At 35.9% G+C, this 27,646-nt stretch overlaps 1 protein-coding gene across 2 annotated transcripts; it reads left to right on the top strand.

Annotated features, from left to right (window-relative positions):
• The first annotated feature begins 1,808 nt into the window (after positions 1 to 1,808).
• Positions 1,809 to 27,646, top strand: LOC131038427 (probable plastid-lipid-associated protein 12, chloroplastic). 2 transcript variants are annotated; one of them, XM_057970862.2, is made up of 11 exons: positions 1,809 to 2,197; positions 6,438 to 6,491; positions 7,672 to 7,746; positions 8,161 to 8,283; positions 23,453 to 23,644; positions 23,916 to 23,999; positions 24,240 to 24,329; positions 25,119 to 25,172; positions 25,353 to 25,432; positions 27,006 to 27,113; positions 27,183 to 27,358. In XM_057970862.2, the coding sequence occupies exons 1-11, from the start codon at positions 1,898 to 1,900 to the stop codon at positions 27,208 to 27,210; spliced, it is 1,188 nt and encodes a 395-aa protein (XP_057826845.2). In that variant the 5' UTR covers positions 1,809 to 1,897; the 3' UTR covers positions 27,211 to 27,358. The 2 variants fall into 2 exon arrangements, with proteins under 2 accessions (XP_057826845.2, XP_057826844.2); XM_057970861.2 differs by having other exon boundaries at positions 1,810 to 2,197; positions 27,203 to 27,646.

Raw genomic sequence — 27,646 nt, 5'->3', positions numbered from 1 at the left:
ATGTTTTTATGGATTAAACTAACCATTTCTTTTCACTTTGATTTTCCCTTGCTTTAGAAAAGTGTGTGGTGGGACACACGAAGAAATGAAGAAACAAATTCGGCATACGAGTTGATGATGATTTCTTATGGAAGTGATCAATAGATCACGTGTCTTCATGGAATGAATAATTGTTTGAGGCAACTCAAAGGATAGATGGTTCTAGATTGTGATTTCCCCTAATCATTGTATTAGGTTCTACCTTTAGTTTTGAGTGCTTTTTTTGGATTAGTTCTTGTCCACATGGCTACTCTTATGAAGCTTGAGAAGGGGAATTGAGTTGATAATAGACTGTGGATGGTTTGGGAAGGATAAGTGTAGGTGACAGATAGGTAGTATGGAGAATATATGTTGGATAATTTCCTTGCATTCTTGGAAAAATTAATTAGGAACTCAAATTTGAGAATTTGGGTCATGATAATTTGGGAATTGGCTAAGGAGGTGGATGATTGTCCAAGAATACAAATTAGGGTTGCAATGGTGGGGATGCTTTTGGACCCTAAACAATTGGCGGGGAGATGTGATGTGTTCAATATTGCAATTGCTTTAAGTTGTGCAACACTATTATCTTCTACTACTAGAATGTATCTTCTTCATTAAGATATTAATAGTGTTGAGAACTAGGCTTCATCTTCAACATTTTCATGGGTTGAATGAGAATGTGTGTCATCTTTAGTAGATTGTTTTAGAACTGTCAAAGGCATCAGATGTGAATTTTTTTATTGAGAATAATTTCAATGTTCCTACTTCTTGTTGTGTCAAGATGTTTAAGGATATCAATAGTGTTGAGAACTAGGCTTTAGTGTTGAGAACTAAGCTTTACCTTCGACATTTTCATGGGTTGAATAAGAATGTGTCATCTTTAGTAGGCAGTTTTAGAATTGTTATGGATGTGAATTTTTCTATTAAGATTGATTTCAATGTGCCTACTTGTTGTTGAGTCAAGATGTCTAAGGATGTGTAGGTGGTCGATTTTGTCCTAAATGTGAGAAGGTTGTCAAAAATGTAAGTGTTCTAAGGAGTAGTGAGATGTTTGATTTGCACCCCACTCCAACATGATATTTTGTTTGATATGTACTGAGTTTTTTGAAGACTAGTGTTTTAATATATATTGAAGGTTAGCTGATATTTTAGACAATGTTAAAAGATTAGTTTTTTGTGAACATGATCATATGTATCTTTTCAATACCAACTTATAGTAATATATATATATATATATATATATATATATATATATATATATATATATATATATATATATATATTAAAGATTAGCTGATATTTTAGACAATAGTAAAATATTAGTTTTTTTGTCAAAACATGGTCATATATATTTTCCACGACAACTCATAATAATGGTGATTTTAATTATATACTTTCGATACATTAATAATGTATTGAAAATACATGATAAATCATTAAAAAAAAAATACCATTTTTTATATAATATTAATTGTCCTTATTTTAATTATATTTTTAAAAAATACCATAAATTTTGATAAATCTCAATGATCTAAACTCTTAATTACTATTTTTGCCACTCCTTGATGCCTATCCTAAATATAGTAGAGAATGAAAAAACTTAAGATTCCTTACTTAACTCTTCCAACGGCTATTAAATTGATAAGAAATCCTATATAAATTGGCAAGGAATGAAATTGGGTGTCGTCACAAAAGACATTCGAGACGATAAAATTCACAATAAAACTGAACCACCCATCGTGATAGTGTTTCGGGTAATATTTAAAAATAAATAAAAATTTATCATTCAAATTTGTATTTTGGATCGTCAAAACGGATAAACAAGAGTATATAAAAGAAAAATAAATCTGATACACGAATAAAACGCAAAATAGCAATGGCATTGAGCAGTGCAGGATATCAATGCCGATGGGTAACATGGAGATCGCAACACAATGTCGGCAGCGCTCTTAAAGGAAGGACGCAGCAGTCCATAAATTTTAGTGGTTCAAATATAATTTCCCTGAAAAATTATAAGTGTCATAATGTTAGCATGAAAACAGGGAGAATTTCAAGTGGGTCACTGATTGGAAATGTAACAGAGGATGTAGTGACCAATGAAGCAGAAAAACGGTTGATAGATAGCTTGCTGGGAATTCAGGGCAGGGGACGTTCGGCTTCTCAAGAAAAATTGAAGGTGAAATTTAATCTTTTTTTCTCTTTTTTTTTTTTTTCATTTTGAAATGTTCTGGAAATTTCCAGACCCATTTTATTCTTTTCTTAATTCAAGCACACATGCGGTTGCCTTAGTTCTTCTCTGTTTTTTTTGAGTTTTACTTCATTGCTCACGTACCCATTTATTTTTTAATTGATTAAATCTCAAAGGAACTGGACAGATCCATTCATTTTCTTTTCATGAATTGTTGGCCCAAATGTATTTAATTTAGTTTGCTCTTATTCTTGCCGAATGTGAAATTTTGGTTTAAGCCCAAGTAATTGCTGGAATTCAAACCACTATAGTTTGAAGCAAGTCTAATTTCTATTGCTAATTTTTAGTTACTTTTTTATTGGATAATAAACTATGTTTAATACTTATTAATTAACATTCATTTCCTCAATTTCTCAGAATATTTGTAGTTTGTAGCAGGTGTAATACCTGTAGGTCATTTTTAGGTGTCTTTTTCACTCAGAGAATTAATATCTGTAATATTTAATAATTAATAGCCATTCCTTTAATGACCCATTTCTCATGACAGTCATTGCTTCCCTTGTTATTTATTCGGACTCTCATTTCTTCTGCGACCATTTCAAAATTTTCTATGTAGATCCTGATCTTTCATGAACTCGAATGGTCCGTTAGCACTCATTTTATGAAATGATGCTTAAGAACCCAATACCAAAAATAGTAAAATAAATTATTGCATACCATCTATCTGCCCCGCCGTGGCTTCCACTCATTCCAGCACGACTCTCGCTCAAGTAGATAACCTTTTAGGAAGTTCTGATTATTGAATGTGTGTCTTGAAAGGGAGAATTAATAATATAGGATAGTTTGAATGCTATGTTCATCCCACAGCTTCACTTGTGCAAGCATCAGTTGATGCCATAAGTGCCATGTGAACCATCCAGGATCATGTGAGCTCAGATCAGTCACACAAGGAATGCCTGCTAAAGAGAGACGGGCCGTTGAAGGATTGTCTCATAATTAAATACTGCAGGCAGTTAATCCCCAAGAAAGATGTCTAATTATTAATAATTTGGTGACTGGTCATAAATTCCGTCCTACAAATCTGTTTTTCAGTTTTAAAGCGCCAAAGTTTGAAGGAATAGAAATACTATAGAAATATAGAATAGAAAGCTAATTAATAAATTATTCAATGGCTCATCCAATGCAGTACATGTGAAGATTTCACAAATCCATAAGCAAACTAAACGGGCTTGACCCCGGCTAAAAATTTTAGGGATGAATCAAAATAATTACAAACAAATTTTTGATGATCTGCAAATAATCAACACAAAAAATCAGATATAATAGGAGGATACATCAAAATTCTTCGATAAAATTAATCATCAATTTACATATTTATGCAATAGGATTCACAATTAAATGTAACTAATAAAGTAATTAATCAGCAACTAACAACTAGTCTCTAAAATTTTCTTCTAACAACTGATAAATTAAACAATATTTATCATCTTGAATTTTCTCCCATAATGAACATTGTAAGAAAACAAGAAAAAAAAATGTTCATTAGTTATTCCATTTTGTTGTGGAGTGTAGGAAGTGGTAAACTCTCTTTGAATCCCATGTTCTCTGCATAAATCCAAAAATATACTTGACCTATACTCTCCCAATTATCTGATCTGATGACTTTAATGAATTGATCACTTTGTTTTTCAATTAATTGTTTAAGTCAACAAACTTATCAAAAACTTCGGATTTATTAGCCAAACTGTAGATCCCAGTTTTACGAGAAAAATCATCATTGAAAGTGAGAAAATACTTGGATTTATTTAGTGAAAGAGATGCCATAAGGCCACATAAATCAATATGAATAACTTCAAGAGGTTTTCTTACCCTTCTAGACAAACCAATCAGAAAAGTATTTCTATGTTTTTTTCCAAACAAATTTTCTGTTTATTCTTAAAAAATGGCAATCCTTCAACCACATGTTTCTTCTTTAGTAAAAGTAAATCACCAAAATTTAGATGTCCATACCTTTGATGCCATAGTTGACTATCATACACCTCTGTAGTACCCAAGACCTGCTTACTTGAAGAAAAGTGAAGGGGAAACATACAATCACCTATCATTTGTGCTCGTGCAATCACTGTATATCTTTGTGACTTAGTTTTTTTTATACATTCATTCTTGTTAAAAATAACTTGATAATTCTGGTCAAGAATCTGACCAACTGATAACGAATTCTTTTTTAGAGTAAGAACTAATAAAGTATCAAGAATATGCTTAAGTTTATCATTTTCATTTGCTACCAGTAGTTTCTTTTCTTTTAGTCTCATGTGATTTATTATTTCCCAACACAACAGTACTCTTATGTTTTTCATTCAAATTAATAAATAGATTTTCATTAGAAGTTATATGTGAGGAATAATCAGAATCAATATACCACAAATTCTTTTCATTAGAACTTGTATTCAAACAAGCAAGAAACAGATTTTAGGTATCTTCTATAATATTGTGAATAGATTGCTCTTAGAACTTGTACTCAAACGAGAGACAAACAGATTTTGTGTATTTTATATAATACTGTGAGGAGATTGCTCTGATTTCAATTGAAGGTATCAAAATCTCTAATGATGATCTGCGTATCGTTAACGCAAAAAATCAGATATTATTGAAGGATACACCAAAATTCCTTGATAAAATTTATTGATCAATAGGATTCACACCTGAATCTAACTTATCTAAATGACTAATCAACATCTAAAATAAAAATGTTTATTATCTTACAGGAGAGACAAGTCAGGAATAATATGACTTTTAATGTCCTTTGGGCCAAATTGGTTTAGAGCGCCTAACAAATCGTTATCTTGAATAAGGACTCATGTACTAGGTGGACTGTAAATATTGATTTAGTTTACCTAAAATTAATATATGCTTAAAATAGGTGGGGTAGAAAGGAAGTGTATCTCATCTTTTACTTAATATAAATCAAATATTTCACATATATTTTTTTCGAACTTTCCCAAGATGTCTTTCGGACCCATCTAACAGTTCGTTGATATAATTCTAAGTTTGCAACGGGATTTTCTTTTTGAGTTTGGTAACCTTATGCAAGCAGGTGGTATGCTCTGGATTCATGGAATTAATATAATACCAATTTTTTCCTTGTCTTTATATTCTCATTGTTCTACTAGTTATTATTAGTTTTAGTTTGGATGTTTAATTTTGTATTGTTTAAATCTATCATCATCAGTTTTTAGATTCCCGCAGATGTCCTAGTGTTTCAACATTTATCATTGTCCTACTGGAATTGATAATCTCCTCAAGTGCATTTTTATAGTTTTGATTCCCCCTTTTGGTCCAGTGAGCATCACCTCACGTGATGGATCTGAATTTAGACTATTTGATCTTATGAGGGATGAGTTTATTGGGAACCGCTTGTTTGATAGATAGAATATTCTATATAGTTATTTTCAAAAATAATACTAATAATGTTATATGACAATGCCGGGCAGTGGCTTAAAGTATCGAATAGTTTGACAATTTTTTAATTTAAAAAAAAATAGAAAAGTTATATTTATGGTTAATATTGTTTTGGGCTTTCTAAGATATAAGAGGTGTAACTACTGTGGATCCAATATTTTGATATGTGCGAATAATGAAGTATTGACTATTGATAGTTTATTTGGGGTTTCATCTTTGTGCATTGTTCTGTAAAATCTTGAATTTTTATTTTTTAAATAGTGAATATGTCATTTTAACTTAAAGAAGATGTAGCTAATATTAGTGTAAAATTGTCACTGATTTAGGTTCGAGCTAACCTTGAAATTATTAAATTAGTCTGTAGGAAGTAACTCATAATATTCTGACACAGTTTACGTGGAGGTATTTTCTCTGATTAAAGAAGTATGGGACAGATGGAAAATATCTTTTGAAAAGTGAGGAATATGTAATGGACTAATATGTGTGGAAAACATAGAATTTAATGTTTTCTATAATTTAATATAAACTAGTATAGTGTAAATTTTAATTTTTATAAAAAATATGGAACTTTTTTTTGGAAGTTTGTAAATCCAGGAATTTAATTTTGAAAATATGGCTAATCTGAAAAAATAGCCAACAAATATTGCCTGGTTCAGGCCCTGGCTAACCTTGCAGTTATTACACTAATATATGGGAATTTAGCAGTTATTACTCTGACATATTTGAAGGAGGAAAGAGGGGCTAATTTACTAGTTGATCATTTGTACAGGATGTGGAGCAAGCAATAAAAGCACTTGAATCAGCAGCTGGAGTGTTGGACCCGGTCAGTACAGTAATATTAGCTCATAGAATTGATAGCGCCTGACAAGTTTCTTTCTAGTGATTTTTGTTGAATTTGTAACACCTCTTTCTAGAACATTTTTGGAGCTGGTAACATTTCCATTTTAGAAGTCATGTCTGTAGACTATGGGTATGTATGCCATCAAAATTATCTAGACCAATTGGTTTTGAATCAAGGTCATCATCATGACAATTGCTCTGTCTCAACAACTACACCATAGTCTTTGGATAATCTACTCAGATGTTTGAAATCCTTGGCACAGATTTGAAGAACTGAATTGATGCCCTAACATAGCTTTGAGCATTTTCTCTTTGGATGATTTTCGTTTGTGTTGCATTCGGATACACTTTTCAGTCTTCATCTTCCTTTATCCATCTATAGATTTCTCTGCCCATTGCTTTGCTCTCTCTCTCTTGTTTTGCATCTCTTCTACGTTCTGTTTTGTACTATGATGAAGATGTACTAGGCACTCCCTCTGTATACTCCGAGCTTTAAATTATTGTGATCCCTTTAGCCATTTTGATTACTGTGGGAATTAGTATTTAAAAGAAAATTGACCAGTTAGACCCAGAAGGTATTTTGAATCTGTCTAGTTTAACTAAATTAAATTAGGCTGATCACCTTGTTTTTTCTTTTTTTCTCACTAATTGTCCACCTAGACCCAGAAATTTTATTGGTGGATTACAGTTTAATTCATTTATTATAGGGTCTCATTGTCAAGAATCTCCGTTATTAGATTCCCTAGTTACATTGATCTTCACTTTTAGTTGCTGAAAACAAGCATTTATTCGTTACTGTGTAGCTTTTATTTGGTTTCATTTGTTTCTGCATGGATCTTGTATGGACACTATATGTGAGATTCACTGTGTGCATTTTGCAGTCTACCAAAATATAGAGACAATGTGTTACCTTATGATTTTGAACCAGTAATCTTTTTCCCTTTATGTAACTGCAATTTGCATTTTATTCCATTTTCCTAAACAAACTGTGCAATTGTTAATAGTGGCCATTTATGAAGTTTTTGTAGAACAAAAGTGAATTGTTTCAAATTAACCAGTGATTATTTGTTTAACATAGATTCAATAAATCAAGGACCGAGCAGTCCAGTTCCTATAAAGGAAAACACGACTCTCTAACAATAGATTGATCTGACAATCTGCAGACTAGTTCCTCTTTAATTGAAGGTCGATGGCAGCTCATTTTCACCACAAGGCCAGGCAGTGCATCTCCTATTCAGGTAAGACTAAATTTATAGCTGTTTGGCCTTCTAGAAAACACCACTGTTTGTTAAATTTATCTATTTAACAGATGTCCTTATATATTACCTAGCGTGTCTCAACAGTTTGAATAATTGGGTTCAAAATTGTACTACTTAATTACTCTACAAAGGTCATATTGTTGAGGTTTCTTAGAAAATTCAATCATGTTGGACCTCCCATGTTACAAATTGTTTCTGTCTATATCCATCACCATTATTACAGTCCCTCTGTTTTAATTGTTGATATTTGTAAATAAAAGTCAGCTTCAATCAAACATGTATTTCTATGGTCTTGAATTTGCCCAAACAATCTACTTAATGAAAACTGGTTTGTGTTATAGCACTTCAACAGATCATATGGGTAATACTTGGCATGTCCGAATATTCTTGCAGCGAACATTTGTTGGAGTAGATGCATTTACCGTCTTTCAGGAGATACAGCTGAGAGATACAGATGATCCCAGAGTTTCTAATATTGTTAGATTTTCAGATGCTATTGGGGAGCTTAAAGTAGAGGTAGGAAACTTTCATTTATTCTTTTCACTGCATTTTGCTTGCCTAGAACTTTACATTTTATCCCAAACTTTGGAAGGGGTGTTCCAAAGCACACTTTAAAAGAAACTACAATTTGATGCTTGGTTTATAAATTATAATAGAAGATCAATTGCAACTCTCATCATCTATTAAGCTGATTAGCCTGTTTGAGTTCAATCAAATTATAAGTTCTAGCCTTTAGGTGGTTTTTGGTCAACAATTGTTCTTCTCTACAAGGAAACACTCTTGTCATTTCACCTAGACCTCCCCATTGTTGGATTGAGTTCCATCAAATTATAAAGAGACCAGTTTTCTTACAATCTCGTATTTTGGTTAAGCTAGAAAACATTTTACAGTCTGGTCTGATGGTCTGCATTTTCTCATGCATTACAAATTTATTATCCCAGGTGGTCTTGCTTGTTTTGACTGATCAGTTAAGGGTTTCAACAAACCTCAGCCTCAGTTCTGTTACATTTAGCTTGAGTATACTCCAAGACACAGTTACGGAGTTGGTAAATCTGGATTTACATAAGACAGAAAAATCTGGCCGAAATTTTTTGAGTATGGTTTAGAAAATTAAAAAATATTTTCACACATAGCTGATTGTATACAAAACATATATATAATTGGTAAGAAATGAACAGAGATTGTTAGTTGGGATGTGTACCTGCAGAGAAATGAAATGTTTTTTCTTTGATAGGCATAGTGTGAGTTCTATAAGGCCTGCAATTGAGAAAACAACATATTGTCATTATAGAGCAGGCTTAAATTGCAGCTGGAACAAAAGCCAACTCACAGGTATGCCAAAGCAGAAAATAAGAATTCTAAATAATGTGTAGATGCGTGCATATGTATATAGTATATACATATGCACTTCTTTGTGTGTGTACGGGAATACATATATGTTTTTACTGCTGTGTGTCTGAATTCTATATAACATGCACACACTTGTATGCATATACATAAACAAAACAAAACAAATATATATATGTATATGTATATATTTGTTTATATATATATTGGTGTGTGTGTTTGCATGTGTAGAGACCCAAAATTATGCCCACAACAAAAAAAAGCTGAACGCTTAAAGCACCATCCACTAGCCACCAAAAAAAACCCAACACATTCACACCGCACACACATGTATAGAGACCCAACATTACACTCAATCATCCACAACCAAAAAACTGAGCACTTTGAAACACCATCCACTAGCCACTAGACAAAACCCAAAACAACCACACCACCAATCATCCAATGAAACCCAACACAACCACACCACCAATCATAAGATGAAACCCATGACAACCACACCACCAACCATTTAACTAGAACAACCCTTATAGGCAGAGAAGAACCAACTTAACATCCTGATCCCCCTTGGAAGAACAAGGAGAAGAGTTTCTCTTACCTGACTTTAGAGAAAAGTCTCCACCACCTTTGTCCACTAGCACCTCTAGAATTCTTTTAACTAGCACCAAGGGTTCAAAAAGTTCCTTATTTTCTACAGCCTTGAAATCCTCCTCTGACAGTCCCAATATTGAGAAAATGCTAAAGATTTCCGGCCTCCCATTCAAGTGGACAATGCATAGGTGCCACACATACTTTGCCAGGTCAAGGAAAAATGCTGCTAGCTCTTTTTTCTCAAAGAGCATGAATTTCCTTTTTAAGGCCTGGACTTCTTCTCTTGAAGACTTTCTCCTTGACAACTTCCCTACTTCATCCTTCATCTCAACACAAACATTGACCCCACAAGCAACACTAGGTCAAAGATATCTTCCAATAGCCTTTTATCAAACGCCTTTTCCTCCGTTTTACCCAAAAGTCTTGTTTGATGTATGCCCCGTTCCTTTCAGCACCTGTATTTCCAATTTATTTGAAGCTTGGGTCCAGCCACATAGTTCTGTAGGTATGTTTGCCGTTGTGCCAAAAGCTCGAGCTATCAACGTCTGCTACAAATGCCAGACTTACCCAGATCCACACGAGGCGGTTAAGCCATGTCGTGAACCTCGAAGGAGGTGCTGAGCACCAAGTCAGCAATCTCCCCCTCAGCACTGACTGAGGGTTCTGCATCGACGGAATGAAGGAGACCTACTGAGATTCAAACCTGTGACCTGTTGTGACCATTTCACACATCGCCCCATTAAAATGGGGACCCCCTCTTTTTGCTCGGTTTTGCCTGTTTCTCTCTCTGCTTTAGGGTTTTGAGTAGGTGAGTCAGTCGTCTGGACCAGGGTTAAGCCTTAGGGTTTCCGTTTCAATGATTTTAAGTCAGAGTCCAGCCCATTTTTGAAGATTGTTGAGCTTCCTCTCGTAAGATGCAATTTTGAAATAGGGTGAATCTGTCAGGAGGTCAAGTAAGTCTGTCTAGGTTCAGTCGGAATTTTGAATGCAAGTTCGAATTTATTTTTGCCTAAGTGTTGGTGATGGAATTTTGAAATTTTGTTTGAGTGATTTTGGCCAAATTTTGGAAATTTTGATAATTAATCCCAAGCATTGGAAATGGCCTAATTTTGCCTTGTGAAGTGACTGAGGTCCTAAAAACTTGATATTTAGGCCTGTGGAAGCAAAATCGCTCCTGTCCCTCAGTCAGGGACCAGGGCGAAAATGATATTTTATGCATCCTGGTTATTAATTTATTTCATTTGTCTTGTGCAGGGGCGCCAGGGGATGCAGTTGAACGCGAATTGGAGGTTTTTGAAAGATTTTGAGATTCGAAAATGGCAAATTTTTGGAGTTTTAGGTCAAATCGCTCCTGTCCCTCAGTCAGGGACCAAGGCGAAATGTCTTGCCTAGGCCATTTTGACCTCATTTTGATAGGGCATAATGAAAGGTGAAATCAACATGACGGAGCATCCAGACTTAGTCGTTTGCGAAGAAAAGTTGAACGTTTGCCCTCAAGGACAAAGTTCGCTCCTGTCCCTCACTGAAGGACCGGAGCTTGTTTCTCAAAATTTTACTGTCCTTGCAGGATCAAGACGAATTTTGAATTGGAAGAGATAAAGGGAGACATGTTCTGTCCATTGAATATAATTTGAAGAAATTTGCAAACAAGGAAATGTGCCAGGGACAAAAATCGCTCCTGTCCCTCTCTGAAGGACCGGAGCTTGAAATCCAAAATTGCCTTGTCCTTGAAAGATTTGAATGATTTCGCAATTTGAGAAGAACAAAGGAAGTACATCTTATCAGTTGAATATAACTTGAAAGCACCATAATGAGGAAAATTGGCCCTAGAAGCAAAATCGCTCCTGTCCCTCTCCCAGGGACCAGGGCGAATTTTAGTGATAGCTCCCATCCCTCTCCCAGGGACTAGAGCGATTTTCCTTATAAAACAAGTTTTGGGCAAAGATCAAGTAAGTGTTAAGTTTGAGGCAAGTGAAAGGAGGCATAACGAATCTATTGAAGATCATTTAGAGTTTGCAAGACACCAAATGAAGCCCATATTTGCCAAGTTCGCTCCTGTCCCTCTCCAAGGGACCAGAGCGATTTCTTCTCCAAAACAAATTTCCCACCAAGTTGGAGCAAGGCCCACGTTAAAGATAAGTGAAGGGGAGCGTAATGAGCCCGTTGAAGACAAATTTGAAAGTTGGCAAAGCACGAATGAGCCTATAAATGAAAGTTCGCTCCTGTCCCTCAGTCAGGGACCAGGGCGGAATCAAGGTTATCTAATATTCCTCTCCAAGTTTAAGTCGCTCCAGGCCAAGATATAAGGTGGCAATGATGTTTGGAACACCTCGAAGAGAAACCAAGTTGCAAGGACCAGAGCGAAATGTCTAAGCGAAAAGTGATAGAAATGGTCAAGTTCGCTCCTGTCCCTCACCAAGGGACCAGAGCGAAATGTCTAAGTATGCCTAATTTTGAGAGGCCACTTCCATTTCAAACGTTCAAAAGGGAGTAAGGAACACCATTTTATACTTCGAAGGCAATTACAAGTCGATATGATCAAGGATTAGCACAATGAATAGAATATCGCTCCTGTCCTTCAGTCAAGGACCAGAGCGATATTCATGAAATCAATCTTTTTCTTTCTAGACCACGCCAAGGCAAAATTTCACAAGGTCGAATATGTCTTTGGAAGGATGATGGACAAGGAACCAACCGTCAAAAGGTGATCAACTTGAGCAAAGATGCAAAATCGCTCCTGTCCTTCAGTCAAGGACCATGGCGATATTCATTAAACTAGTCATTTCCTTCAAAAAACGATAGCAAGGCGAAGTCATGCAAGGTCCGAAATGTCATTAGAAAGGTGATGAACAAGGAGTTAATGTTAAAAGTTGACAATTTGGAGCTAAAATACAAAGTTCGCTCCTGTCCCTCACCAAGGGACTAGGGCGAAAATCACTCAAATATCAAATTTGCCTTGCAAAGAACAAATTAAATATGCGTAGAATGAATGGATGAAGTTATTTCTCGCCTTGTGACGTAAGTTGGCAACCAAAATGACCAAAGATCAAGGAGAAAAGTAAAGTTCGCTCCTGTCCCTCACCAAGGGACCAGGGCGAAAATGGTTTGAGAGACATTCATTCAAAAGATTGAATCGATCAAGCTCAAGGTTCCCAATTAAGATGCTAATTTGGACGTAAGGGAAGTGACTTTGAACGTAAAAGGCGTAAAAATCAAGACCAAAATGCTAAAGCGCTCCTGTCCCTCTCCCAGGGACCAGAGCGATAAGGTTAATATCCATTATTCTCCCATGTTTTGGCGCCAACATCATTTTCAAATCGCATTAAATGCAAAATTTCGATAAAATTTGAAATATTTAATTAAAATTTGCATTTAATAAGTGCGCACAAGACATTTAATTAATTAATTTTGCCTTTAAAAAATCGAAACTTTTAAATATGAAGGCATTAAATTAATTAATTATTATTTTAAATAAATAAATTGGGGCGCTTGGGTTTTATTTTTTATATATTTTTTAAAAGTCGGCCTCCTCTTTTTATTTAAAATTTATTTATTTGCAAAAGTCGGCCTATGGGGATTGAAGAGGTAAGCGCCTATAAAGGGAGGTGTGATATCTCATTTTAAATCATCATTTTATCATCCTTTCATATGCGATTTGGAAGGCAAGGATAAGTGCGAAATTCCATCCAAGGAGGAGTGCGAATTTTATTGCAAGTGAAGCAAATTTGTCCTCAAGGTGGTGAAATTAACTAAGGAGGCGCCTTTGCTAGAGGAGGATCGCATTGATACTTCAAATTTCGATTTTTGCCTAGGCGATTTCCTTATTTTGCATTTTTTAGAGTTAGCTCTCAAGTGAGGTATGGCAAAGTCTTCCCTTGTCTTGAATTTTGAATATTGATCTAAATTTTGAATTTTGAAATTTTGAAATTTCTAGTAGCTCAATCGTATTTAGGAAATGATAACTCAAAGACTTATCATGAAGTTTCCTAAATCCAATCTCTAATCTAATCTATGTTTATACATTGCAAAATCTATTTCTTATTATGAAATGTTGTGTAGGTGTTACGATGGCGACCCCGAAGGCGGGAGCATCCACCAGTCGTCCAACTCTCATGAAGGAAGATCAGAAGAACGAAGAATTGGAGACCAAGATCGTGTCAAAGTGGAGCAACATTGGAGATACCAACTTGGGGAACTTCAGTACGAAGAAGTTTCGAGAGGTCCCTTACATTGGCAAGCCGTCACCTGTCGCAAGGAGAATAATTGAAAGTGGCATTATCAAGGCGGCCGGCTTCCCTCCAGCAATCCAGTGCCATGAGTTGATGATCGAGTGTGCTCACCATTATGATCCACAGTCCAGATCGATAGTGTCCAAGGAAGGAGACACTTTTGCTTATCTTTCAGAGGAGGCTATAAGTGAAGCTCTTCACTTGCCGGAACATAAAGATATGATTTATAAAAGCTTAGAAGGAGCCAGGTCCATGTACGAAGATGATCCAGACGCTTGCCTAAGCATCATCAATAAGAACTGGTTACTCAAGAGTCGTCCTCGCCTGAGCAAGATTCTGAACACACCACATAGGATTGACTTCCAGGAGGAGTACAGAGATTTGATAACATTGCTCAACCGAGTTACAGGGGCTCCTCAAGCCTTCTATTTTGAGAAGTGGATGTTCTACTTCATCCAAGTGATAGTTCAGGGAAAAGGAACAATCCATTGGGCTAGAATGATTAGCCATTGCTTGGACGTACAGTTAAGGAGATTGAAGGCTACCAAGTCTTTCCACATGAGTTCATACATCATATATGCCTTGATCAGGAGCTTTGAGTATGCAGGACTACCTCACAGAGGAGTGATCGGAAGAGGGCCCGGGGAAGTCAGAGTTTGTGATTCCTATGTTCACTTGCATCATCCGCCAGGAAGTAACTACAAGTTAGTCAATGATACATTCACGATGAACATCACCAGGATATTGTAAGGCGGGATTCACAATCGGCTATCTCAGGATGCACAAGAGCTTGTAAAGAGGTACGGTGCTTGGTTCATCCAATTTCAGAAGTTTACATATATTAGAGTTCATGGATGTCCTTCACCTCCCTATATGTTGCCGAGATATCCGACAAACAGAATTGTGTTACTTGAGGTAACAAGACAGTTGGCCGCTTATGTGAAAGCATTCAGACACAGACATGGAAATGGAGTTCCTGTGCCTATCATATTAGGGAATTCAATTGAGGTATGTCCTAATGCTCTAGCCATGGATGATGCAGAGAAAGAGTTAGCTTTATATTCATTTTCATTCTTTGCCTTGAGAGAGAGCTTTGATCCATATGGGTACATAGAGGAGACAGTTGGAAGAAAATATAAGCATGAGTTTCAGATAGAGGATTTTGTGATGAATCTCTTGGATGACCTTGAAGTAAAGAGAAAGATGCATTCTAGATTGCCTTTAGACTTTATCAGAAAATGCAAAATTTACAGAGTGGCCGACCAAGCTCAGGACAGTGGCAGACATCTCCAATCATCTTATGATCGAGAAAGCGAATCAGTGAGGCTGGATTGGAATGAACCCGAGGTTGTGGATTTAGATGCTTTGATGGCTCCAGTTTTGTCTTGTACTCGCAAATGGGTTGATGTGCAGCATCAGAAGTTGAGAGAGCAAGGCATATCTATGACTTTCACTTTGGAAGAGAGACCAATTGAAGGAGGAGCAAGTGTAAGTGAGGGTAACCCTAATCCCAGAAATGCAAGCGAAGGCAACCTTCGGAGTGTAAGTGAGGGCAATCCCCATTCAAGAGGCTCGAAGAGGAAAGAGAGACCTGAGAAAAGAGAATCCTCCAAGAAGAAGCAAGAGGCCAACCGAGATCGTTCATCCGGCACATCTTCTCGACCTGAAAAGAGGACACTTGAGATAGAGGAGTCTATGGAATCAATGGTACAGAACGATAAAGAAGGACAGGCACCTCGAAGGTCACCAAGTGGGTCTCTCCAAGCTAATGAGCTACATAAAGATAAGGAAGATAATGAAGTAACATCTCCTCTCAGAGAAGAAGAAACATTGCCTAATGAGATACAGGTTAGAGAAACAAGATCTGCCATTCCAGATTGGTTAAAAGAGAGACTAACAAGGGTGATTGTGATCGAGGACGAAGATAATGTGATTGATTTAGAGAGCCTTGTTGGAAATTCTCAGGGAGTGACAGAAAAGAGGAAAGCCACTAAGATGTCCAAGATGATCAGAGATGAGACAGGATCCAGGAAATTACAGATAGCTACACCAGCAGTGGACAAGTATGAAGGTGAGATCCTCGCAGAGGAATTTGATGTAGAGACATTTGAGCTTGGTCCACTCACAGCCGAGCAGACGTTGGATGATGCCACTGATTCATTTGAGGCACTTAAGGACAAGCTTAGAGAAGAAATGGAAAAGAATAGGAAGCTTGAGCGAGAGGTCAGTGCTTGGAGAGGCTACTTTAGCCATCTCAATCAGCCTTTGAGGCGTCAGGATCCAACAGTATCTCCTGCGCAGGCACTTCCCCTCGAATCAGTTGGCGAGGCAGAGAGAGTCAGGAGTTTGGTTCAGCTTATGAGCTCATGGATTGACAAATCCCATACAGTTGCTATTGAATTTGCAACAAGGATGATGCAGACCATTCACCGAGCTATTCAGGTTCTTGAGGTCATCCATAACCTAATGATAACTGTAGCTGCCTTTGCTCATACTAAAGATGTTATCATTCCTGTCTTGCAAGTAATCAGGCAAACATCAAGGAAGGTCCTAGTGCAAGAAAAGATAATGGATGGAGGACCTCATAGTTTACTTCAGTGGTCGACTTTACTCCAGATGAAGGAAGTTCTCTTTGAGGACATCAGTACTAGATGCAATCATGTTGAGGAGGTTATCCACCCGATCCAGGACAGAGTGTTTGAGGTACTACGTACTATTCTTGGCAGGAGGATCGAAGTTGAGACAGATGTGGATTTGCAGGAATTAGAAGATAGAGTCAAGATCATCTTTTGCAAAGATGAGAATATTATTACAGATGAGCAACGGGACCAGATGTTTGCTACCATGCTCTTGATTGAGAAGACCAAGGAACTTGAACCCGAATGGGACGCTGCTCTTCTCGGAGCTTTCGATCAGGTCATCCACTTAGAAGAACGAATGAAGAATCTTCTCGAGATTCCAATTGTTGAGATCGAAGGAATCGTGTCTAGATTCATTGCATATGCTAAAAAAGAGCATTGGAAAGGAAATAAGATTCTAGATGAGAGGTTGTTATAGATGATGTGGCACCTTAATTGTCATTGGTCTATGTCTCCTAGATTTTCGTGCCAAATTTAATATTTGGCTATGCATTTAATATTGTTCAGTAAAAAGGGGGCTATTTGTAATAAACCCTAATTAGGGTTTAGGTGTCATAATCTTGGCCATTGATCTTATTTTGATCTGGACCGTTCATTGTAATTGAGGATGCTATATATACCCTCATTTCTTTTCATTTTAGACTAGAACTAGAAACTAGAGATTAGATGTCAGCATTAGTGATTAGAGATTAGCAATTTGATAGAAGCAAGTATTTTGTAGCAAGATTGAGCTTTGAAGAAGGAATTTCAAACAATTGTTGTTCATGATGGCTTTGAAATCAATAAAATATTGAAGTTATGGTGTTTTATTGCAATTCTTGTGGTTATCTTCATGGTTGTTCGTTTTCTTGAATCATTCTCAATCAAAATAGTGTTTTAATTTGAAGGACAAAGTGTTGGACTTGATCGTTGGTGAGATTCACTTTCCAAACCACTAGCTTCTTGTTGATTGTAGGAACGCCTTGCGTGGTCAACTGGATCAACTTGAATCACTTAAACTTTCAATCATTGTTGTATCTTGGACATGTGCCTTCGTGGTAGTGTTTATGATCCTTGATGAATTGAAAAAAATCATTCGTTACCTTAGAAGATCGCATCAATTTCAATTGAGTTGTTACTTTATGGCAATATTGAAGTTGGTAGAATCTTGCCAAGTCTCGTCCACATTGAGTCATTCTTAGGATTAGATTAGACTTTATCTCTTGCAAGCCCTACTCTTTTGATCTTTTTTTGAGAGCTTGTTAGCATTAGGAAACCCTATTCCTGCAGTTCGGATTTGGCGTAAGACCCCTTGATGAAACAGCAATCACAACGACCACTGGTGCTTGTCCACACGTAGAGGCCCTACTTAAAAGAACATTGAAGTCACCCTAACTGATCCTCCTTGCGATATCTTCAGCAGTTAGAGATTTTATTCAAGAGAGGATAAGGTACCCTTGGGTATTTTATTCTGTGTATGATTGTGTACAAAATACACGTCAACATGACCCAAGGCTCTGATACCAATTGTAGGTATATTTGTCGTTGTGCCAAAAGCTCGAGCTATCAACGTCCGCTACAAACGCCAAACTTACCTAGATCCACGGGAGGCAGTTAAGCCATGTCACGAACCCCGAAGGTGGTGCTGACCACCAAGTCAGTAGTTTCTAAGTTTGAAATGTTGAAAATATTCTGCAGTGTTCTGTCTGCAACCATATCTACCGTGGTTCAGAAAACAATCCAGTTTTGCCACAAACTATAGTCCAAAGAACATCCAACTTCATCCAATATAGAAGGCTCAAAGAAAAATCAGCTTCCATCAAAAGGCCCGAGCAATAAAACACTTGCTTCCCACCACCAAAATTGACATCTCATCATTCCAAATACTTCTGCAGCAAGATGATCTTTGGAAAGACCATCCACATTAAATACAAACACGTCCTTGTCCCTACGATGTAAGGGAGCTTCTTGTCACAAAAAAGGTGACCTTGTCTAGCAAATAAAATAATAACCAAAGAAAAAACATTAATTCTAACTTCAAATAAAAAATCCATAAACTCCTAAACCAATTGCATAGATATCCTTGAGGCCTTCTTCACCATAAATAATTCTAGGTTGGAGAAAGACCAATAGGGCAATTCAGCTAAAGAATAAACCAAAGATTGAGCCAAGAGGAAGCTTCCACACTGATCAATGTGGAAATTGGAGGTTGAACAACACCCAACATTAACAAGGAAATCAACTGCACAATTTGACTCTGAACCAATGATGGAACAAGACATAATTCTACCCCTCCAAATGTTTTCAGGCCTCTTTGAGCATACATTCCAACTTCCAATTAAGAGCATTTCCTTTGATCATTCCGTTGACCTTTGATTCACCTTCAACCTCCAAAGAACTAACCTTTAGGCTCCTAGCCAACTTAAAACATTCAATTAAAGCTAAAGCTTCAGCCTCGTTGTTGGTTTAAAAAAGGTAATAAGAAGGGCCCTCTTTTTTATTTTCAACCAAACAGTCAACCTGAACCTAGCTTGGGTTACCCCCTAGCAACTTCATCAAAATCAAGCTTATGAAATTCTTTTGGAAGGATCAAGCTTATCAATGGTAGTAGAGAAATGAAATGTTAGATTTTTTTAAGACCGATTCAATACACCTGAAAAATGTGGATTTTGACAAAGTCTCGACCAAATCAAGTAGGATTTGGTAACTATGCTCCAAGGGATTATAATTTACATTTGCACTAAGGTTTGCATTCTCCTAAATTGTACAAAATCAAAAGGCCCTAAATTAGTGCTCCAAGTCATGTAGATAGTGGTTTATGAATTGTATCGAAGGAAGTAAGAAATATGTTTTATTAATGTCCATATATAAAGAAAATGGGACGAGACTTTGAAAGTGCAATTAATTATAAAAGAAGTACTAGGGTAAAGTAACTTTAGGGTAAGAAAAAGTAACTAAACATAAAGTATAAAAGAGTTGAACAAAGCTAGAGTGGGTAAAACTAAAATGGTTAAACCTTGATTTATACTACATGGTACAAGTATAAATAGCATTGTGAGTGAAGAACCCCTCAAACAAGGAGTTGATGACAATCAAGCAAAGAGCATGAAATGAGACCAAAATATCACAAGTTTGTATCAAGGCTCGGTTTCTTTACAATGTTCTCTCTACTCAAGATTGTTTAGATGCTTGTGCTTACTTATCCCACACAACTGGGGAACCAATATATTGTCCTCCTACAAATGGAGCACCTGGAGGCAAACTAAAAGGAAATTGAATGGTAGGGTGTAACATGCAACAACCTATGCAAATTGAAATAACAATTTTTACATCTTTGTAGCAGAAAAGGAGGGAAAAACCTACCCTTTTTTTTAACATCAAATAACTGAAAGGAAACTTGTTCTTAACTGAAATCTTGAATTAAACATAGATCTATGCTATGGGCGAAAATAGTAGATATGAATGTAACTTTAACATTTCAATTTAAATGAAAAGAGAGGTTTAGAAAATACATTTTTCCAGATGCCACAATTCTAAACTTTCATAACTTTACCAATAGACCATTAAGGAGGGAAAGTATCATCAGGGCGTTTTTCCGCCCAACCACGGACTTCCTAGTTCCTCGTGCCATATCCAACTGGATTGGCCCAACCTTTCGCAAGGAGGTAACAAAAAGTCTAATTCATGTCATTTTGAATTGGAGGGTAATCCTACATAGATCCCTAGTCTGCTATACACCACAAGCTACTCCTAACTAGCATGACCTCTGACTAGGCTGTGTATCTGGATTAACACTGGTTTACACTATTTCAAGAAGTTATTGTTCATAACCTTACTCAGTCGAATTTAAATTCCTGAAGGTGTTCAAGTCATTATGTCTGTCTCTATGCTAACTACATTCTAGCTCTATATGGCTCATTGGTTGTCATACATGTTTGGACCCAAATTTCCCATGCTGGTCAGCAACTCAAGATGACTTATACTCTTATAAAGTAATCTTTCTTTGACAAAACCCTAGATTAATTTAATAGGGAGTTCATACTTGTGCCCTTGAGCTAGCAAATTGCTCTCTCACGAGTTCAAGGGCGAATTCAAGCTTAAAGAACATGTAGAATTCACCATCCTTTTAACGAGCCAATATTTTGTACAAATTTACTAGTCTAAAGTACCACAGTTTAATAGTTCATATTTCACACAATCTCAATGTTTCATACACAAGAGAAGTAGCCCATACTTGGCCTTTATTAACTGGTATCTGCCATTAAGTTGCAAATGATTAACATGTGATACCGTCTCCGGAGTTCGTAGGATTAGATTATCCTTCTCAAACCCTATCTCTTTTCTCCTTTTTGAAAGTCTAAATCCGAGAAAATCCACAAAAAAGAAAGAGCCTAAAATTGCTAAATCTGTTAAGTTCAACAGTTCAAAGACATTTGTTAACGTAAGTCCCCCTTGAGATTTTCAGCATACACTACCCAAGAAGCTATTCCACTAAAGTCGCTTGTTTGCACATAAAGACCTTGGAATCAGTAGTGATTTTTCAAGAGAGGATAGAATACCTTCGGGTATCCTATTCTAATGTTTGGTAGATGATAAAACAGACACCAACACTTTCAAAAATAAAATAAAACCCAAGGATAATGGAAATAAAAGGGAGGCAAGTTGACTCTTAGAATCAACAAAGAAAATTATAGAACGACTTGCAACTGCTATTGACGAATCTATAGGAATGATGTTGAATGTTCTTGCAACGTCCCTATGTGGTTCATATATCAAATTCTGATCTCGATGGGGTCACATGTTTTCTAACATTGATATTTTGGGAGATTTGTGACTATTTGGCCTATAGGGCTTGATTTCTCATGTGTGCCATGTATTTGAGTGTTTTGGAGGATGTGACAAGATTGTGTTGGGGCTAGCTATGTCTTGATGTGAATCACAATGTGTAATTTCTCGTGTTAGATGTGGTTTTGGGCCAACTGATAAAGGGCTACATGTTTCATCTACACATTACCTTGTAGCCGACTTGGAGTGATTTGCGTTGATGCTTGGATGGATGCACCTGCTTGGGAATGAATATCAAAGATGTTTTTGGTCCTTTTTAACTTTTGGATAGGACCGCAACAAGTTTCTTAGCTCCATGGAGGTGTTTTGGGCCTACCTATTGAACATTTCATGTTTTCCACCACTGGCCTATCTTGAGAAGAATTATTGAAGGTTGCGGAGCATATATAAATATTGAAGATCATTTGTTCGAGGAGAGAGCTTGTGCAAACATTCAAGGTGGATTATCAACGACATGCTGGAGGCAGTGAGCCAAAGGCTGGAATATTCGCAAAAGTAATTGCAGTCTACTGGAGGTAGTGAGCCAAAGGTTGCTAAAGTCGTGATAGTGTGCAAGAGGTAGTAAATGAAAGGCAGTTGTTATTCAAGTTGTTTTCTTCATTCTATCTTGCTTTGAGGTAGTAAACCACTTAAGCAAGTCTTTATAAGTCTGATGGACTTCAAGGAGCAGTGAGCTTCCTTAGGTGTGACCATAAAACCAATTGTAAATCTTGTTTCTATTTGTGAGGCTGGATTTGGACAATAGCTCCAAGCAGATTTTCTCACTTTGATTTTTCCCCTATGGGGTTTTCCATGTATATTTAGTGTTCTCTTGTGCACTTGTGTTTATTGCTTTATCATTTATTGGTGCTGATTAGTTTAAAGATCACTATATAAAAATAACACCATCTTGAAGGAAAAGGGCCAAGCACCTCTAAGTTGGCTACTAAAAGGTGGACAATGAATCATTTGATTCTCTAGACATACAATAGTACCCACTGGGTGTCATAGTATATGAGGCACCTAAAAACATAGTTCTCCTTGGTTCAACATCTCATAGAGGTTGTAGAGATGGCATATCCTATCACCATGTGAGATATGGTGATCCATTTCAATGTGTCATTGGTGGGAGCAAACCCTTAGTTGGCATTGAATGATTATGCTACCTGAAATCTATTAGAAATGCTCACTATGGAAAGCCAACTTGGGGCTGAGTGACCATGAAAGGAAAAGTCCAAGTGTCTTGAATGTTTTCAGAGTAAATATAATCCCTTTGACAATTCTATTGATGGCCTCCTTAGAGTGAAGAAGGTGAGGAGGGGCATCTAATAAATAGCTTGGAGGAAGTTGGTCAATAGAGATGTTAATAGATTGAACGAGGATGTTAGTCTTCTTCAAATAGACACCTCTTTGAAGGAAGGAAAGAAAAGAATAATAGTAATGTCCTTTGGATGACCAAACTGGGTCAACTATACTTGAAAGTACAACCAGTAGAAATGACACGAGAGAGAAAACATAAGAACCAAATAAGTCAACAACAATAAAAGAATCTAGGCAATGGGGACCATGTGAACAAAGGTGCAAAGCTGTGATTGAGAAGCAGGCCTCAAATTGAAAGGCGGACTAAGGACTTGTAATGTCTCATAGTAATTGCAATTATTCTAGGATAACTTTTCTTTTATTATTGTTTTTAATGAACAATTCTAAGAATATTTGCATTGAAGTTTACATTGAATCAATTTGATACATTTGAAGCACTTTTCTTATGGATTCTCTTGATTCAAAGAATACGTTCTTTTTTATTATTATTATAATATTGTTTTTAATTCAGCTATTGCCTTTTGAATCTTGAATCAGGTCCCTCCTCTTGAAACTGTTTTATATGTATTTAGAAATATAAATGCTAGAGCTAAAAACTGGAACAGACAGTGTATAAGCAACATTCTCTTCAAAAAGTACAAGATCTGACTAATACAATTATGATGGTAATAGAATGAAAGTCTTAAAAATTGTTTCTTTGTTCGGAACCTCTTTTTAATTGTTTATAATCTTGTCTATAATTTGTCCTTGAACTAGGCAGCTGCACTCATTGAAAACGAGAAGCGCATCCTCTTCAAATTTGATAAGGCAGCATTTTCTTTCAAGTTTTTGCCTTTCAAGGTCCCATATCCAGTTCCTTTTCGATTGCTTGGGGATGAAGCAAAAGGGTGGCTGGACACTACATACCTCTCTCACACAGGAAATATTCGTATTTCTAGAGGCAATAAGGTATGCATACATGTTATTCTTTGGTTGATGTCTATATACATTGCCAAAATTTGTTGCTCTTGGACAATTTATTTATTTTGTTTGTCCTGTTCCTTGATCATTGACAAATCTGAAATGTTCTCATATACAATTAGTAATTTGGTACCTTATTAAACTGAGATAATACCCTTGGTCTTGAAAGAGAGCTGGTAAAAAGAGTTTTAAGAAAGAAACTTTTCGAGTGATTAATCTAGATTCTAAGGTGATTTTTACCTCTTGGTTAGTAGTGCAGGGAACTACGTTTGTGCTTCAAAAGAAGATTGAACCCAGGCAAAAACTCCTGTCAGCTATCTCGACTGGACAGGGAGTAGAGCAGGTTCCTGCACTCATGTGTTCAAGCTTATATTTTGCACTTCCATAGTTGTTTATTTGCAATAAAACAATGCTTTGACCTACATTTTGGAATTGTGGAAAAGCTTCTGTATGTTAATCACCTTTTATCATAAACCTGCATATACGGTATGAATGCATGAACTGTGACCATCTGGTTAGTTTGACTACGTTTTTTTTCTTATTTAAATTTTGACTTGAGATATACTCTGTTAAATTTTGACAGGCTATTGATACACTCATTTCAAATCACAATAGTGCTCCAGTTGATTTGGAATTTTTAGCTGGCAAATGGAGACTACTGTGGACTTCACAGGTTCTTCCTGTTCATATCTAAATTCCAACCCTAGTGCAATATTTGTTATAATTTTTAATCTTTATCAAGAGAAGACAACACTTGCTTTGCACTGCAATCAATGTACTTGGCAAAGAAATAATTTAAAGCCCACTTCTCTAACCATGAGCAGAACAAGTGAAACTGCAAATATTTATCCATCACTTGCATTTAGATAGCTGTAGTGACAAAAATGTCAACAGAATTTTAGGCTTGAGCTATGGAATTGGAGAAAGTGTATGGTTGTATGGACAGAAATAGAAAAATTTAGCAAAAGTTCCAGTACAGGTTGGAGAAATTTGTATGTGAGCCAATACCAATGGATCTCATACATGAGCAAAGAAAACATATAATCTCTTAATAAAGGCAACCGTCCACTTATAAACCAACTCTTGTGCAAACTTGATATCTAACACAAGTAAACATAAAAAAATTCATTCACTCATTTTCTATTAGAAATTTGGTTGGAAGTCTTGGCACATATTCTTTGTTGGCACCACTAAATATTTTCTCACCCATTTTGATCTTTGTTGATTTTCAAAGGTTTAAAACTTCAAAATAAGCTCTAGTTCATTACGTTTTTGGTCCCTCCACTAATTGAGAAAAAATTCAAAGAATGATTATATTTATTGAAAATGCAGCTATGTTGATTTGTTGAATTCACATTATGAATTATTTTGAATCTTGTCAGTATCATAAATTTCAAAAACTATAGAGAATCAACATTTCTAAGAATTAAAATGCTTTCTCACTGTTGCTTTTCTTGATCAGCCAAAGGATGGGACCTGGTTGGCAAAAGCCACTAGTGCTCGTCAGAGTTTGCAGGTACAAGTGTTGCACCAAAATCAATTTCTTTATTATCGCGGATCACTTTACCATTTACAAATCAGATAATATCACATTGGTTGCATTTGATTGCAATAGGAAGCAGGTGATAGTGTTGCCTTAGTTCTCTTATTTTTTCCAATCTCTCATCATTTTAAATAACTCTTAATATGATTGCAGACAGTCAAGGGTAATGGGCAACTCGAGAATATGGCTGAATTCATTCCTTTATTCGGACCGCGATCAAGGGGCAATTTTACGTAAGCATTATAAGAAGTAATTAAAAAGATAGGTGCAGAGTGAATGCAGATTGATTGATTTGAATTTTGGACGTGGGTTATGGAATAAAGTTGTGTAATGAAAAGTGTAGATAACTAGCTTTCTTAGTAGAGACTAAATATAGTTGTCTTTCTTTAGCATATATTGTACAAAACAACATTGCATTGTTTTACTTTTTAAAGGTTTAAACCACAAGGTTCTTTCCGCATGATGCTTATCTGCAGGCTTTTCACTCTAAGGGTCATGTTTTCTTTTCCCTTTTTCAATTTAATTTGAAAGTTGTCTTGTTTACTGGTTTCTTGAAGTGTTGTATTAGCACAATACCCAGACTATATATTTTGCATAAAGCATGTAAGCATAAAATCTGTCTCAAATGCTCAATATATTCTAACCAATTCTAGCTAGAGAATGCTTATTACCAAGCAGCCAATCTAGTGTCTTCCAGTTGCAGACACAAAAGGTTTAGATACCTTACCAATTGCTTGCCTAAATCAATCGCCATTTCATATTTGTTCAATTGAATTAAACTTTGACTTCATGTTACTTCCATAAAATAACTTTCAAACAGTATCTTACTGTTTGAGATGCTTGTGTTTCTTGAATGAATGATTAATACATATAGAAAAAATACAAAGGATGGGTTTGGAAATGTATGCAACTACACTTCATTAAATCATGGAATTAAAAGAAACCATAGTTCTGTACAGGTCATGAAACAGTAGCTATTTTACCCTTACAAGTGAAGTGCATCCTACATATAATATTTATTTTTGAATGTATGATCAACTTGGCTCAGAGAGTGACTCTGACAAAGTTACCTAATTGCCATCTATACCCATGCATTCTGTTAACGCATATCTAAAGTAGCATTTGTGTTGGTAATCTTTATTAGAGTAAATATAGAGGATTTCTTTTTCAGAAGTGTCTTAATAGGATAAGAACGTGTGACTTTCAGAGTATTGCACTTGATTAATGGCACAATATATTGCCTAGCTTGTGTGTATGGATGACTGGCATTTCTTAATTGTTCCTGTCCTTTTGTCTGAAGATCCTTTTATAATTTTTATTTATTATGTTGATATTATGAATCATGATTGATTTTCTTAATTATATTATAATTATAATACTATATTATAATTGTTTTTAGAGTATAATGCTAATTCTTACCTGTTCTCAATTTCAGTATTTTATATTATATTTGCTCTTTATTTCATACTTATTTCTTCCTCTTTTTTACTGATTTTTCTTTTATTTTGTCTCCTACCTTTGACCTCCAATGTGTTTAGATAGAATAAACTACAACCTATTGTATTATTTTTCTTCTTCACTTTGTTCGTCTTGATGATGGACTGAGCGTGATCTGAAACATTGATGCAAAACAATTCACAGTTTACTAAACAACTTCATGGATAGTGGTAAAATCATGTCTACTATACCATCTTTCTGTTTTTTCTTATGTCCATATGCATTATGTGTAAAGATAGAGAAAGCAGATTTGAAGTCTCAAAGAAGTGGTAGCATTCTTCTTTACATGTTTAATTTGATTGTATGCAGAGTGACCTCCAATAAGCGATATGAAGTGAATATTGAAGATGCTGCATTAGAATTCAGCTCTCTCAAGCTTCCCTTGAAAAGCACCTCCAAGATGTCTTTGGAGTTGTTGTATGTGCCTATATTTTGTGTCTCCATTTGTTTTCTTTTTTGCAAACCGAATGATGGTTTTCCGAATAGGTTTGGCATGTTGTGTGTAGGTATGTAGATGACAAGGTCCGTATTATGTGCTCAGAGGAGGGGTGGCTATTTGTACATATCCGTGAAAGCGACTCCAAATGATATTATACTAGCATATATTGTATTTGTAAGAAAATAAATTTATAATTAATTGGCTTAAGGTTCAAGTGGAAATGACTTATTTGTAACAGTATATTAAAAAATGGATGGTGGCAAAAAAATTCGTCCTTGATTCACTTGAAGTAATAGGTAACTAAAATCCCCTATATAGCATAACAACATGCACTTGGCAGTTATATTTGTTTACGAATGTAGGATTGCTGGTATATATGTGCATATCATCTTGACTCTAAAGTAAGATGATATGCATATCTAGATGTGTGTGTATTTAGTATAGTTATTGTGCAAGAGGGAGTGAAAAAAAATTCAATTATTTTGGATAGTGACCATTTATATTTGTACAA

The sequence above is a fragment of the Cryptomeria japonica genome, chromosome 8, assembly GCF_030272615.1.
Source record: "Cryptomeria japonica chromosome 8, Sugi_1.0, whole genome shotgun sequence".
Lineage (NCBI taxonomy): Eukaryota > Viridiplantae > Streptophyta > Pinopsida > Cupressales > Cupressaceae > Cryptomeria > Cryptomeria japonica.
The sequence above is the reverse complement of the archived record's forward strand: the minus strand, read 5'-3'. Positions and strand labels throughout refer to the sequence as shown.

Coding starts and splice junctions, on each gene's coding strand:
- LOC131038427 (XM_057970861.2), top strand. CDS start 1,898: ATGGCATTGAGCAGTGCAGGATATCAATGCCGATGGGTAACATGGAGA. Junction 8,284..23,452: donor TTGGGGAGCTTAAAGTAGAG/GTAGGAAACTTT, acceptor TCCTTGAACTAG/GCAGCTGCACTCATTGAAAA. Junction 24,000..24,239: donor CTGGACAGGGAGTAGAGCAG/GTTCCTGCACTC, acceptor AAATTTTGACAG/GCTATTGATACACTCATTTC.